The sequence below is a fragment of the Stegastes partitus genome, unplaced genomic scaffold, assembly GCF_000690725.1.
Source record: "Stegastes partitus isolate 25-593 unplaced genomic scaffold, Stegastes_partitus-1.0.2 Scaffold237, whole genome shotgun sequence".
Classification (NCBI taxonomy): Eukaryota; Metazoa; Chordata; class Actinopteri; family Pomacentridae; genus Stegastes; species Stegastes partitus.
Window position 1 is genome coordinate 96,651 of NW_007577968.1, and position 15,212 is coordinate 111,862.

At 42.8% G+C, this 15,212-nt stretch overlaps 1 protein-coding gene across 1 annotated transcript in view; it reads left to right on the forward strand.

Moving 5' to 3' along the window:
• Positions 1 to 14,786, forward strand: part of letm2 (leucine zipper-EF-hand containing transmembrane protein 2) — a 16,865-nt gene extending 2,079 nt beyond the window's left edge. The window contains exons 3-11 of the mRNA XM_008281548.1: positions 1,541 to 2,081; positions 5,665 to 5,808; positions 6,833 to 6,976; positions 7,262 to 7,465; positions 8,639 to 8,758; positions 8,949 to 9,068; positions 9,374 to 9,475; positions 10,353 to 10,421; positions 12,590 to 14,786. Coding sequence (XP_008279770.1) covers positions 1,541 to 2,081; positions 5,665 to 5,808; positions 6,833 to 6,976; positions 7,262 to 7,465; positions 8,639 to 8,758; positions 8,949 to 9,068; positions 9,374 to 9,475; positions 10,353 to 10,421; positions 12,590 to 12,646 — 1,501 coding nt within the window. The 3' untranslated portion in view covers positions 12,647 to 14,786. The remainder of the gene's footprint in view (positions 1 to 1,540; positions 2,082 to 5,664; positions 5,809 to 6,832; positions 6,977 to 7,261; positions 7,466 to 8,638; positions 8,759 to 8,948; positions 9,069 to 9,373; positions 9,476 to 10,352; positions 10,422 to 12,589) is intronic.
• The last annotated feature ends 426 nt before the right edge of the window (positions 14,787 to 15,212 follow it).

The following is a 15,212-nucleotide window of genomic DNA, read 5'->3' on the forward strand; positions in this document are numbered from 1 at the left end:
TTTTAAATTAAGGCCACAGATATTTGGCATTATGAACGTTATGACCTCATATGTGGTTTGCCATTAATGCAAATCCTTCCCAATTTGCAAAAGTCCTCTTCTCACCCTGCGTTAGTGTGTATTTTATTTTAGCAGTAGTATGCGTGAGAATGTGGGAAGAGAGATTCGATTATAAACAGTCGCTGGCGGTGCAGTCGAGTTGTAATTTGCTGCCAGGTGTGAAGTGCAGCAGGATTCTGTCTGTGTTGTCGGTCTGCACATGTTGTTAGATGGTGTCCTAGAAGCAGCTGAATAGAGATGAATGTGTGGTGTGATGATTCAGAGGTTTGTTTCTCATGTTTACCTCACAAGAACGCATCAGCGGTTTCTTTTGAATACGATTTTCAGCTGCACTGTTTTAGGGCCGATGAACTAAAGTGTGCCAGGAATATATTGTGATGACAGGTGTTATTGACCTGCTACACGGCTCCTCACACTTCTAACCTTTCTTATCTGCAGCATATGGTTTTGTTTGACTAACTGATGCTCACAGTTGCAAGGTGTTACTTTACCTGCTCAGCGAGCTACTCATTAACGCAGCAGAGACATCACGGGAACACGTTCAGCAAATGTACATGAGGGTACGGATTCTTAAAGTTACCTAACACGCAGACAACAAGGAGCCTGTCTGTAATAGTTTTGCTTCTTGTGATTAGCTGATGAGCCAGAGAGAGACGAAGCGCTTGTATACAGATAAACAGTGAGATTTGTGGGTGAATCTGTGCTGAAATGACTAATTTATTAGACAATTACCAGAAAATAGTCACAAAAAATGTTGATGTATAGATTCATATTTGTACTCATAATGTCAAAATAGAAAAATAATCAACAGGTAATTAAATAATAAGAACAGTTTTTACACTTTACAGCATTAACTACAGCAGCATTTGGTGGTGTAGATGGTGTCTGCAACAAATGAGCGTTTTTATCATAATTAAATTCAGCAGCTTTTATTAGAAATTCATTATTAGGTTTTTTAATAATCAGAAAATGGTAAAATGTGACCCAAGGAAATGTCTTCTGATGTCTTAATTTGTCTGAACAGCAGTCAAAACATGAAGATCTTTAGTTTTAATCAACATAAAACTTCATTTAGAAAACAAATTCTCAGGTTTGAGGAGGTTCCGTTTGAGAACCTTGATATGTAAGCGTAAGAAATGAGTTAATAAATAAAATATTATAAATATAATAAAATAATAAATAAAGTATTTTTCATTTCATTCATTTCATTTCATTCATTAATCAGAAATCAGCTGATTGTTGGCAGCTTGAAGGTTGAAATCTAGTGAAGAAAAGAACATTTAAAGATGAACTAGAAGCTGTTCTGCATTTTTACTTATTTAATTACTGGATTAAATAATTATCAGAATTATTTTTAGTGAACTAATCCGTTCACCAAACACACATGTGAGCACCAACATGTGCTCTCCTGACTTTCTCTAGCAACATTTCCTCAGACATTACGTAATATCTAACCAGTTTTTCTTGTCTCTGTCAACAGGGGATCGTATTTGCTATCCAAGAGGCACAGCTGCTCCTCTCTGTCTTCCAAAGCCTATCTCCACATAGACCCTCCCCGCCATGTTTCGTCTTCATTCCCACTCAGGCACTCCCGCTACGGCTACCCCCACTGTTACCGAGGTCACGCCCTCAGCCGCGGCCACAGCTCCGCCCTGCTCGCCCGCTCTCTACACAGCTCAGGTGTTTGGCTCCAGGATATAAAGCAGGAGGATACTAAGGCCTCACCGGCCGCCACCCAGGATGCTTCTCCGGGAGCTAAAAAGGACTCTGTGGTGGCTGCATCTCAGCCCCAGCCTCCGTCAGCTCCCGCTCCAACGTCCGCCGCCGCTACCACTGCGGCTGCCGTCCCTCCGGTTCAGGAGAGGGCGATCGTGAAAAAGTCTCTGTATCAGAGGATTGTGGATGAACTGAAGCATTACTACAATGGCTTCCGGTTACTCGGCATCGACATCAAGATTGCCGGCAGGATGGTGTGGAGGCTGCTGCACGGACAGCTGCTCACGCGCAGGGAGAGGAGAAGGGTAAGATGGGCTACATGTACATTATTGATCAGTCTGACTAGTTTAAATCTTTTAATCGTAAACCCCCGTAACACCAGTCATTGTCTAATTTAATGCGCAACAGATCTGCCTTCTGTTCTACATGTTGGAAGATTAGTTCAGGTTTTGTTGACATTGTTGTGCACGTGCTCATTTATCAATAATGATGGAGGTGATGTTGATGTACTGGAGTGACGATATTGATCGACATCAGTGGGTTGTATATATAGTTATTTATACAACCCAGTAATAAAAATTACAAATCTGCATCAGGGGAATTTCCAACCTGCACAGCATACAAAGCGGTCTGTCCTTTGACCCTTGATTCAGATAGAGAGAGATAAATAAAGATATGTTTATGTGGCACTTTCCAAAGCAAATGCTACGAAAGGAAAAATATCAGGAAGACATGATTAAAAAAAAAAAGATATAAAAGCAAACAAAATATTACAAAATGCAAGAAGAAGGTTTTTTTGTTTGTTATTTGGAGTAAGGTCATAATACTCTCCCTTAATTTAAAGCTGGTCCTGGGAACATCCAGACAAACACTGGACTCTATAATTTAAAGGTTTACTTCATGCAGACGAGCTAAACGCTACCAAACTACAACCTCAGTAATAAACACATAGTTAAATTAAAACCTCTCTGACGGCGTCACATAAACTGAATGTAATCATCCCTGTGAAGGTAAAATTTATGGCTGAGCTTTTGTGTTGAACTACAGGGTTACCCAATAAAACAACTATTGAGTTCACGTCAGACGAGAACATAAACACTGACGCATAACATTACACCAGACAGAGAACTCCTTTAACTCCATCTAACCAGACGAATACGTTCTAAATCGAGGATATTTTAGCTTTTAAATCAGCATACGTTGAGCTTATAGACTGAGTAAAAACAGAGAGTATCAGGTTTTGGACTGTTAATTGGAGAAAATCGCCAACATCCATCCATCATCTATACACCGCTTAATCCTCACTAGTGTCGCTGGAGTCTATCTCAGCTGACTCAGGCTGAAGGCAGGTTCACCTGGACAGGTAACCAGTCTATCACAGGGCTACACTTAGAGACAGACAACCAAGCACACTCACATTCACACCTACGGACAATTTAGAATCACCAATTAACCTCAGCATGTTTCTGGACTGTGGGAGGATGTCATGAATGTTTTGATCTTTTTGTGCGTATTCAATGACCTAAATGATATGTGTTGATGATGCAGCTAATCCAGAAGTAGTGAGTTTTGAACAACTTTTGTACAAAAAAAACAAAACTCTGGCAGGAACTTTTCAGAAATTTCCATTTAATTGCAGAAGTATAGCTCCTAAATTAGTATTTAATGATCAATAAAACATCAAGCAGGCATCAAATAACTTCCTAATGTCTTTTCTATTCAAGGAAACCCTTAAATCTACCTGTAACAGCTCGTACGCCTGTAGATTGAGCCTAACATGAGGCTCTATACTGTGTTATATCCAGGAGGTGTCATACTGTAGGTTTGTTTCACTACTTCATCTCCAATCAGTTACAACCGGTGCTTTTTTTTTTTTTTTTTTGCCCTGATCTTGTGTTGTCATAAGTGCCCTCCGGTCACAGCAGCAGTCTGTCTGGTTTCTCTTTATTGTTGTTACAAAAGGCTAGACTCCAAAAGTATTCATCCTGGTTCCCCTCCTCCATCAAGTCTCGTTCTCTGGGTTGTTATCAGTAAGTCATTGAGACCTATTTTATGGCCCCAGGGTTCCTTTGAATGTTTTACACCTTCACATGTCGACGAGGAATGTGTACTCTGTGTTCCAGAAGTTGTAACTGTGCAGCAGCAGGTGTGTGGTGCCTTTAATTACTGTTCAGTTTTAAATGCTGCAACATTCCCGGTGTCCATCAGCAGATTAGTCTTTATTTTATGTCAGAAGGAGCTGCAGATAGAAAAGATTGAGGCGTATGACTGCACTGTGTCTTTGTTCTCTGACTAGTCTGGAATGAGGTTAAATTTAATCCGTGGGACTAAATCCTGCCATGAAATACACTCAATTCTTGTACTGTTGTGTGCGACCTACTAAGCATTGATTGTTACACACTAACACCAGGAGCATTTGGGATTTTACGGTGGTATTTAGAGCCCAGTCATAAGTTAAACTAGTCCGGTGACACTAAAATTTGACAGTCTGTTGTATTTTACTAAGTACCACAAAACATCATAGTCTTTTTTTGGCATTAAATGTCCTTAAGTGTGTTTGATGTCATGGAAATGCTATTCTCCACTAACAGCAGCACATAAGAAGCATAATAATGCAAAAATAATGCTGAAAAATACACCAAATTACTGCATAAATTTAGGAAATTTAATGGCTGTAGCAGCCCATATTAATTATTTTAAATGTGATAGAATTTCTTCTTAATTTTATCATGTTTGAGGAGGAAATGTAATCGATTTAACACATTTAAGTTATGAAGATTTTGATTGATTGGGACGAATGTGAGTGTGCTTGGTTGTCTGTCTCTAAGTGTAGCCCTGTGATAGACTGGTTACCTGTCCAGGTGAACCTGCCTTCACCCTGAGTCAGCTGGGATAGACTCCAGCCCCCCATGACCCTAGTGAGGATTAAGTGGTGTATAGATGATGGATGGATGCTCTTAGGTGGACAGACTATATGAAGGACACACTGACATGAATACTGTCACTGATAATATCTGTCTGAGATAATCTCATCCAGGTCATGTTTGTTTATTTATTTTAATTGGGACTTTGCCCTCACCAATATGGATATGTTCCCTCTCTGTCCCAACATTGTTTTACAGAATATCTCTGTATACACAAGAGTGCAAACAGATGCTCCAACAAGCTTATCGGGGCAGTAAAACATCAGAGATACTTCAAACCAAACCAGAGATGACGGTCATGTAGCATCTTTAAATTGCAAATGCTGTGGACTGATTAATATTGGACACAGCAGACGTAAAGGCTTCACATGCTGGTGAAATGTGCAGAAAGCTGTAAACTTGCAGTAGCTACTGTGAACCAAAGACAAACAAACCAGTGTTGTTGTTTTTCAGGCACATGCTCATTACACAAAGCAATGCCAGATCATTATTCCAAACTGTACATTTTGCATGTCCACATGGATACATATAAAGTTTATATTACTCTCAGTAATCACGTCACTTTCCTACGAGATGTTACCCTCAGTGGTTTGTACATACTGGCACTGACTGCGCTGACAGGTTCTGCACATTTTACTTCCAACACATCCAGACAAATTCGAGATAAGCTATCTGCTGCTTCATGGAGACACAGCACTGATAGAGCTTTGAGAAAGGACATACTGTTACCGTGTGTCCCGCTGACTGCTCGACTGTACACACATATGCACACGCAGAGCGTCAAGCTGTGCACATGCCTTGGGAAAACTATATTTGGGCTATTTCAGAATAGGACCAGCAGGCACATGTAATGGATCTTGCAGGCAAACCCTGCTCTCCAGACTCGGGCCCTGTGACATGACACGACCGTCCCCTGTTGTCCACGTTTCGTAACATCAGCATTGTGTTTCTCTGTTGTTTGCAGCTGATGAGGACCTGCGCTGACCTCTTCCGTCTGGTGCCCTTCATGGTGTTCATCATCGTTCCTTTCATGGAGTTCCTCCTGCCGGTCTTCCTCAAACTCTTCCCAGAGATGTTGCCCTCCACCTTCGAGACGGAGTCCAAAAAGGCATGTGTTGGCGTACACACAGACAGACGCACACACCCCGCCGCCTGCGTGACCTTGCGACAGGGTTCACTGCGATTACGTAACCTCTCAGATGTTAGACGGGCAGCTGACTTTATCTAATCGTTGCAGTTTACTTTGGGAGCTGATTCAGATTGGCCTCTGATAGAAACATTCAATGCAGTCGTAGTTTTTAACACATATAAACAGATACTCTGACTTTTAAAGGTGTTAATGTACACTGTGTTCCAACGACTTTACCTGTGAAGACATGTTTTATATTATTCACTTCCTACTATGTTGTCATGCGTGATCTGTTGTACACAGCTTCTCCTGCAGGTGTTCACAGTTACACACTCACATCTGCTCACAGTCCTATAGGACATTATAAGCAACGTGCTAAATGTTTAAAAGTGTTGCCCTGCAGCAAAATGTAATGGCACAAAAAAATACGACATTTACCTTTAGTCTCCTGGAAGATAAAGGAAGCAGCAGACTTCTGCACCGGTACATCCGACCGGTTAACTCTGGTTGTTCTGTGTCACGGCCGACTGGTTCACAGATATGCTCTGGACAGAACAGAGGTGCCGACATAAGAAGAATTACAAAACTAAAACCCCAGCTGTGTCTAAAACTAAATATAAACACTGTCAAAGGCTGTTTATAAGGAATATGTATGATCTGGTTTCATTAGGGTGTAAAAGCCTTTACCTTTAGTTAAACATTTATTCATACCTGACTCTGATGGAAAATGCCTTTTTAGGTTTTCAAACGCGAAAATAAACAAACTTGTCAGTGTTAAACGTTGTCAGGAAAACAGTTGTTAAATGTTACGCGGCTAAAAGAAAAAGCAGCATCTTGAAAACGAGAATGAAAAGTTTCGACTGTAATGTATTAAAAACGAAACTCTGGAATAAACAGTTCAGCCGGTGATGATTGTATTTACATAAAGACGTTGTGGTTGTGTTTGGAGAACGTTTGGAGAATGTTTGGAGACTAACCTGCCTCCTCTGTCCTCTCCGTGCAGGAGGAAAAGCAGAAGAAGGGTCTCGCTGCGAAGCTGGAACTGGCCAAGTTTCTCCAGGAGACCATCGCTGAAATGGCCCGAAGGAATAAAGCGAAGGTTCAGACAGAGGACGAGACGCAGCGCTTCTCCACTTATGTTCAGCAGGTGAGTTACTGCAAAGATAGTGCTTAACACATGGTAAATAGCTCACATTACGATATATTTACCATATGTCTAGTTTAAATGTAGTTTTACTGTTATATTGATGCGGTACGGTTTCTGTTGTGCTGTTTTTAAGATTTGTCTGTTGTTAGCTAAACTTTCAATAGAGAGTGAGAGGAAAAACTTACAAGTGTCTGAGTTGAAATGCTTCAGTTTTGACAAATCAAAGCCCGGCTACGTGACCAATGGTTTCATTGCCTTACGTTAACGCCTCTGGGTCGTTTCCAGGTTCGGGGAACAGGCGAGCAGCCCACCACCAAGGACATCGTCAGGTTTTCGAAGCTGTTTGAGGACGAGCTGACGCTGGAGCACCTTGAGCGCCCCCAGCTGGTGGCTTTGTGCAAACTGCTGGAGCTGCAGCCCATCGGCACAAACAACTTGCTGCGTTTTCAGTTGATGATGCAGCTCAGAACCATCAAGTCGGACGACGAGGTGAGACGGAGGACTGGTGCCTGGTGGGTTTGTTGCTGAGGGACTGTCATAAAGGTCATGGGTGGAAGAGATACACGAAGGTTACGTAACTAAAATTCCATGCTAGTAGTTTGCACGATTTTGTCCAACTTCTGCAGAATATCTTTCACGCAGACACTATAGATGTCACGTCCACACTACTACTGTCATAGGCTAAGATGTACTAGAGTTAAATAGTCCATGACAGGAACCATCAGATGATCCGTTTTTCTGTTTTCATAACAGTCCTTGCTCTCAGCTGCCTCAGCACGTAACAGTAAAGGAGTTTTGGCTAGAAATGAAGGTGACTAAGTGCATTTTACACCTACCTCATTTGGTCCAGACTACTTTGATCCAAACTAAAATAGTGAAATCTCAAACAGCCGATGGAGGGAGGTGGTGTTGGTCCAGCTCAAACTAAACCACGGTTCCATGCATTTCTAGTGTGAAAACATTTTTTTGGACGGTTCAGACTTCAGGACCAATTATAGGAAAATAAAGCAGGCTGTTCAGAATGGCGGGAAAACAGCTGTATGTAGAGGAGGAGGAGACCAAAGTGTTCACTGAAATGTTGTCTGGCAAAGTCGTAAAAAGACAACCGCAAAAAGGTAAAAAATGCAGACGCTCCCCAGGGATTTTTGGAGTGGATGAGAGGATATGAGAGGAAGGGACGGGAAAGCCATCTGAAGATAAAAAGAAAACATAAAACAATAGTTTACGTCGGTGCCCGATGCCGTTAGAAAAAGTGGCGCATTGACTGATGAGAACCTGGAGAGCATTCTGCATTTACAAAACGAACCAAATCAAATGTACACAGTGCAACTAATACGTGAGCCCTGGGTTAGACTATTGGATGTAAAAGGGCATTAAAACTGTGTTAAGTTCCAAGTCTGTCTGTAAAGTGCTTTTGTAAATATTGTAGTGGGATTAATGAAAAGCAATGGCACCCTTACAGGCAGTAAATCTGAAAACTAAGCAGTAAAGCACCCTTAAAGTGAAGATTTGTAGCTAATGGACTCAGAAGAGATTTTAGCCTCGTTTGTTATTGATTACCAGCTCTGGACTGACTTAAATCCCTCTTGATGTGGAAGTGTCATCGTTTTTAATGCTGGTGCAACAGTTTTTTTTTAACCTCCTGTCTCCGTTTCTTCCCAGATGATCGCAGCAGAGGGTGTACCAGCCATGAGTGTGTCCGAGCTGCAGGCGGCGTGTCGTAGTCGTGGGATGAGATCTCTGGGTCTCACCACCGATCAGCTACGTCAGCAGCTGCAGCAGGTGAGCGATTAAGTGTAGCTCGTTATTGCTTGACAGAGAAGAAATATGATTCTCAGTAGCTGAAGTGACAAACCAAAATTAGGTTTAACATTTAACACATGTACAGTAACAGTTGTATTTGTACAGTTATTTTGAACAGACTTTACTGTCTTGTCATTGATCTCGTATAATAAATGTTCTTCTCCTCCAGTGGCTGGACCTGCACCTGAAGGAGAACGTTCCTCCATCGCTGCTGCTGCTCTCCAGAGCCATGTACCTGACAGACCTCAAACCAAAACCCCCCGTCATCCCGCCTGTTCCCAAACTAGAGGTTCGACCTTTACAGTCCACTTACAATCTGACCGGCAGCAGCGCTGCATATGCACTTGAATGTCAGATTAGAGCGAGCTGTACGCCGCTTAACATTCCTGCTGTTAAATAGCCGCTGTGCAGGTCACTGACGCTCGGTACATTCAGTCCCTGCGCTCAGGAGGAAAAACACTTTTTTTTTTCTCTGACCTGCCAGTTCATTAGTAGCAAATTTCAGTAACTGATTGGGGATTTATTTGAAAGAAGCTGGTTGCGTTTGAGATGTTGGTTTTCTTATCAGATGTTTTGTGTTTGTTGTTTTTGCAGAAGACTGCTGCTCCTCCTCCAGCAGAGAACCCAGGAGCAAACACCACCTCAGTCAGTACTGACATGTTGGCGGACCCGGCTCTCATCATCAAAGACAGACCGGTCAGTGCGCTGCAGAAACACTCACACAGAACACACAGCAACAGGATTATGGTCTGTTATTAGTCTCAATAAGTGTGCACATCAAAACCAGGCATGTGCACATGATACAGTTTCCATGAGTGGAAAACCATCCCAGAGGGAGCACAAATTGTCAAGTGTACAAAAAACATTTTGACACTTTGGAGGCAGGAACCGTGCTGAACTCTGGAAAGAGTAAAAGTCCTGCACATTTTTATTGAAGTAAAAGCACAGAAGTACTCACATAAATATACAGTCGTGACTCGATAATCCGACCCTTAACAATCCAAAACCTTGCTATCCGACAGGTTTTTAGGAAAAACGAACAGAACCCATTAAAAACAGCCTTAACAATCCCACAGGTTTGCTATCCGACATGAATGAAGGTTTCACATTGAGTGTACATTTAGTTATCGAGTCACGACTGTATCAATAAAAAGACTGGAAATAGAGACAACATGGCCAACTTGTCTCTGTCTAATGGTAACAAAATCTCTCAAAGCTCACTAATGAATCTTTAGTTTGGTCCATCCATCCATATTTTTTCATTTCCATCTGTTTCCAGTCTGAGCTGCTGCTGCTGCTGCTAGCTTTACTTTACGGATGTATGAGTAGTATCAGTCTTTTCATTTTAGCTCTCAAAACAAACCTTATAAACCGTCAGATTGTCTGAAAGTGTTTTTTTTTGCATGTCTAGAAACAGACCTGTTGCTCTGTGCCCATGAACAGTTTACCTTTTAGGACAGCAACACACATATTCATAAATGCATGCACGAGCAGGTCTAGAGGGACATTTACACCAAAGATCCATAAAGTCTGATTTTATATTCATCTTATTTCTCGTTTCTCTGCCCTGTAGGTGGAGGAGATGAGAGACAAGGCTCCTGTGGTGTCGGACAAACCTCTGACTCCTGCTGAAGTCCTTCAGGTGAGCAGCTGCAGAATCCACTGAAACCAGTATGGGGTTCGGTAATCCAGTTAGCGCTTTGATCTCTTTCACATGATGTTCTAATCTCTCACAGTGGGACGGAGGTAGCTTTCTGGGGAACAGGAACTATTTGAATACAATGGGGACAGAATAGAGACTTCTTGGAAATGTGGTTAGTTTAGATGGATCAAACTGATGATTAGGAACTGGACAGAGGGACCATCACCAACTCAGAAAGCTGCTGGCAAACTAGGAGCTGAACAGCAGCAAGATAATCTGTGTGAGGTTTAAAAATAACTGATAAATATAGACCCGTGACTGACTTCCAAGTGCTCAGCCTGTTATTTGAGGTAATACGACAAGACAGACGCATCCTCGGCATCAGTTGGCCAGATAAAATCCCAAACACCGATGTGCTCCAGCGCGCAGGACTTCCATCCATCTTCACGCTCCTCAGCCAACACCGGCAGAATACCTACAGATCTACTGTACGGCGAGCTGTCAGAAGGCTCTAGACCTCGAGGTCGCCCAAGGCTCCGCTTCAAAGCGCGACATGAAAGCCTCTGGGATCGGCATCCAGTCCTGGGAGACCACTGCTGAGTGAAGAGGTTCCTGGAAAGCCGCTGCTGTGAGCGGGTACAAAACAAGCCGAGATGTCACGCAGTGCCCATCGAAGGCCAAAGAGGGAAACACGCAAGTCTTCCCAACAAGATGGAGAAGCCTCCGTACACATCTGTCGCATCGGCTTGTTGAGCCACGCCAGGAAGTGTGCGAGGGACCGAACACGGTGCATCCCATCGTCTCGCAAACTACAAGACACAAATACACATTTAAAGCCCCTGTGTATTGATTTCTTTATGATATCGTAGCATCTTATAAATTATTCTGACAGCAAGAGCTTCCGTGATGGCCTTGATTCTTAGCTGTCGGATTTTTTTCTTGCTGCTTCATTTCTGCAAGAAGCTACGTTTCAGTTTTCATTAATTATTTCCTCTACAGCAGCAAAACGTGTTCCAGGAGCCTTCACAAGCTCCTGCACATTGAACTAGACTGTCCAAACACTCTGAAAGACTCAATCAGCAGACGACAAAACGCTTTCTAACGTACAGAACGATCCAACGCTTTTTTGTAGAAGACGATAATTGCGCTTGTAAAGTCTCCGTTTAAAAGAAATATCTGAACTCTCCATTGTTCAGGCCACTACAGCATCCGTTCCATTTATTCACCGCACCGACGTCTAACAATGGAAGGATGAACGTCTATTTTCTGACACTTGGCTCTGTATTAGCGAACCCTGTTATGTAACGTCACGTCTCTCGGTTAAATTTAAGCGCTTGCAAAACGATTTCACACTACGCTGATTAAGCCTGTCAGCGGGAGGTAAAGCTCTCTGTATTTTGCGACGTGCCAGAATTTTAAATCCAGTGTCTGCCGACGTTCAGGCTCTGGCGCATCGGTAGCGATGCGTTTCAGCGAGCAGTGATTGACTTGCCAGAGCTGAAGAGGAGAGACGGAGCAGACTGCAGCAACTAAGAGAAACCAAGGAAACATCCCAAAAACGTTTCTGATCCCCCCCCGAAACCCAACATCCACAGGTGACGGGCATAAAAAGACCAGAGTCCAGTCTAAGTTCTTACTGGTGTATCAAGCTTTTTCATTTAGGTGCAACTAAACATGGTGCAGGTAAATGTTTCAGACGTTTAACTTGTTCTTTTTCATAAAGTTGAAAGTTAGCTCTTCTTTGGTTCTAGACACTGCTTCACTGCTGATGTCAGATTTATTGAAGGTGAACTTTCATCTATCCTCCTGATTACAAACTGCTAAACATCAGGCACACCGGTGTGACATATAGGCAACCAAAGGCCAGACGTAATCTCCTAAACATGCATCTACACTGTGTAATTACTCTCACTGCCAGAAGGGGGAGCCAAAGGTTACACAATAATTATACACCATCCACTGACTCATAAACATTTTGTCACATGACAGTATGTGACCCATTTCTGATACAGTACAATGACCAGGCTTAGCAGAGCTCTGACTGTAGAGTATTTTCTCCACATTGAAATGTGCTCGGGCTGCAAGGTGACTCTGTGGTTAGCATATAGATGCGGTTGTACATATTTTAAAAGGTGTTGTTGAACTCAGTTCTCTGATTTCCTCCACAGGCTAAAGCAGCCACAGAGGTGACCCAGAAGAGCAAGATGAGTGCCAACGGTGTTTAAAGTCGACCCTCTGGACTGAAGGGGAGATGGAGTCACCCGGTCCTGTGACCTCAAGGGCAGAGGAGCGATAGACGGCGCTCTACATTTCAGTAGCCGTCGGTAGAAGCTCCTCTCCTGTCCTCGGACCAGCATCTCAACCAGGAGTCCTTCTCCCTCCTCGTCTCTCTCCGTTACCTCCCAGGAAAGTTCTGCTGCCGGTTTCTTACCCTCACATCCATGCACTCCGTTCTCTGTAGCTGTCCTGATACTTCGCTGGACTGGAAGACCACCGGTGTTGTGATTTCTTTGACCTGGAAGCGACGTCCAAAGCGCCCACAGCGGGTCGACTGTCTGTCTGCTGGTTCCTCCCAACGGGCCGGACGCTCTCTTCCTCCTCCTCCTCCTCCTCCCCCTCCCTCTCGTGTACATTTGTAAATATCATGTATATTATTTGTCTGTCTTACATCACAGAAGCAGCAGCGTTGTACAGTTTGCTATTTGCAGGCCAGGTTTTTCTCTCTTAGCGCTTTTACATAGTTTTATTTGCAGATGTTTTTAACTCCAGAGAGATGTCATCCATTTTTCTGATATATTTTTGCTGAACTTTTTGGTTCTGCTGCTGCCCCGACCTCATTTTTGCTCGTTAGCGCCGAAGAAGAAATCAGACGTCGGCGCGATCCGAACCTGCTACTAAAATAAATGTAAATGTAGAAATCAATTTATTTTGTCTGCTGGCGGAACAGCGGATCCGGACCGGCTCTGGCTCTCAGCGGAGCTACTGTAGTTTACTGCTGCTGTAATCAGCAGGTGGTGCATCTTTAGGAGCGAGTCCACTCCTTAACTCCAGGAGGTGGCTGATAAATGTCTGTCAGCCTCCACTGGTGAGCCACTGAAAGGACAATCTGTACAAATAAAAGATGCAGATTTTATTTGCATATACAGTGTACGTACTGTGCTTTAACACTATGACGCTAAAATGTCTTTAAACTGAGAAGAGAAAGTACTTGACGGTATCGATATGAATATAATATTAATATTAATATGGCGGTTGAAGCTGAACCCACAAATGAGATTAATGTTATTTTTGCTATTGTGATGTTATGACTCCATCAAGCCCCATAAATATAATCCTACAAGCTATTATTGGAAAATGTGTGTTCAAATTTTCTAATCCTCCATTTCCCCCTGAATACATTTGACATTAACGTTCATTCTTAAGTCTTTGCTGTTCATCCAGAGGCGCCTCCTAGAAGTGGACGCCCCCAATAAGAAAAAAAACCCCGAATATTTTCAAAATGGCGGTTTGTGTTGCTGGTTTTACATATGTGCCTACGGTTACAGGGCGGTTGTTTTTCATCAGAAGACAGATTTCCTGAGCTCTACGACCATCACCTCGGTGTGTTTTAAGTTGCACCTTGTCTCTCTCGTGGAATGTCTCCTTTTCCTTTTTTCCCATGTGAATCCTTTACCTACAATCAGCAGCGTCGACACTGATGGACTCGGTTCTGTCCTCGTGGTGTGAAGGAGGTTTTTTCGTGATCTGCAGCCATATTTAAAGAAAAACAAACTCATATTTCCCCTGAAGTTTTGAGTAGATGTGAAATTTGTTTCTTTTTAAAGAGGATTTTAAAGAGTGACTTTAAAACAGGTTAAAAAGCTTTTTTTTCTCTCTTTATGGTTAAAAGTTTCAGGCCTGTTGCACCGACCTGTGAAGGCCGGTTGTGGTTAAAAACGTCTGTAACCACGTTAACGACGACGTCACAGAGCGCGGTGGTTGCTTGTTAACACACCCGTTTGCATGAAAAGACTCGAGTCAGAAGGTTTTCTTACGTTTGATAGCCGGTACCGTGTGATTAAACAGCATTTAAACAACAAACCAGGTTATTGGACAGGATGCATTCTAACGCATCCACAGTTTATTCGTCCTAAACAACCTTCCTTATTACTCTTAAACCATCATTAACGACGCCGTGCCTCTCTCGAAGCCGCCACCACCTACTGCCATCACGGTCGGTTTGTGTCTCGTCATTGAAAGTTGTGCTGCTGTCCGGCTGGTTGTTTCCCTGCATTAAACTCCGTCATCGCTCTGGAATGGCAACGAAGCTTTGGGGTGATGAAAGAAACAAGAATTCACATATTAAAACCATGAAACCCTTTACAAGCTGTCTCCTGTCTCTCTTTGTTATGTGCTTCAACACAACACATTTCAGGGTGTTTACATGCGGTGTGGCCTCTTGATTACACTTCCTACTTATTCAACTCATAACGCCTACCGTCTACTGACTCGTATATGAAACCTACTTGACAATAAAACACAAAAACATGTATTATTACTGTAATGAGGCCACTTTAAAAACCACACACATGCTTACTGGTTTATCCTCATAATAAAAACAGGTGATTGTCAGCCAGATGTATGAATGTGTTTCACAATGGCCAGCAGGTGGCGCCATCTGTTAAACAAGAAGTAAGCTCCGTTGCTAATCATTGCAATTAATTAGGGTCCGAGCACCCAAAAGGGTGACTTTTTTTTATTGAGGCCCAAATACATAATGTGTTTTTTTTCAGGAAGTACCTTCCTAAGCTG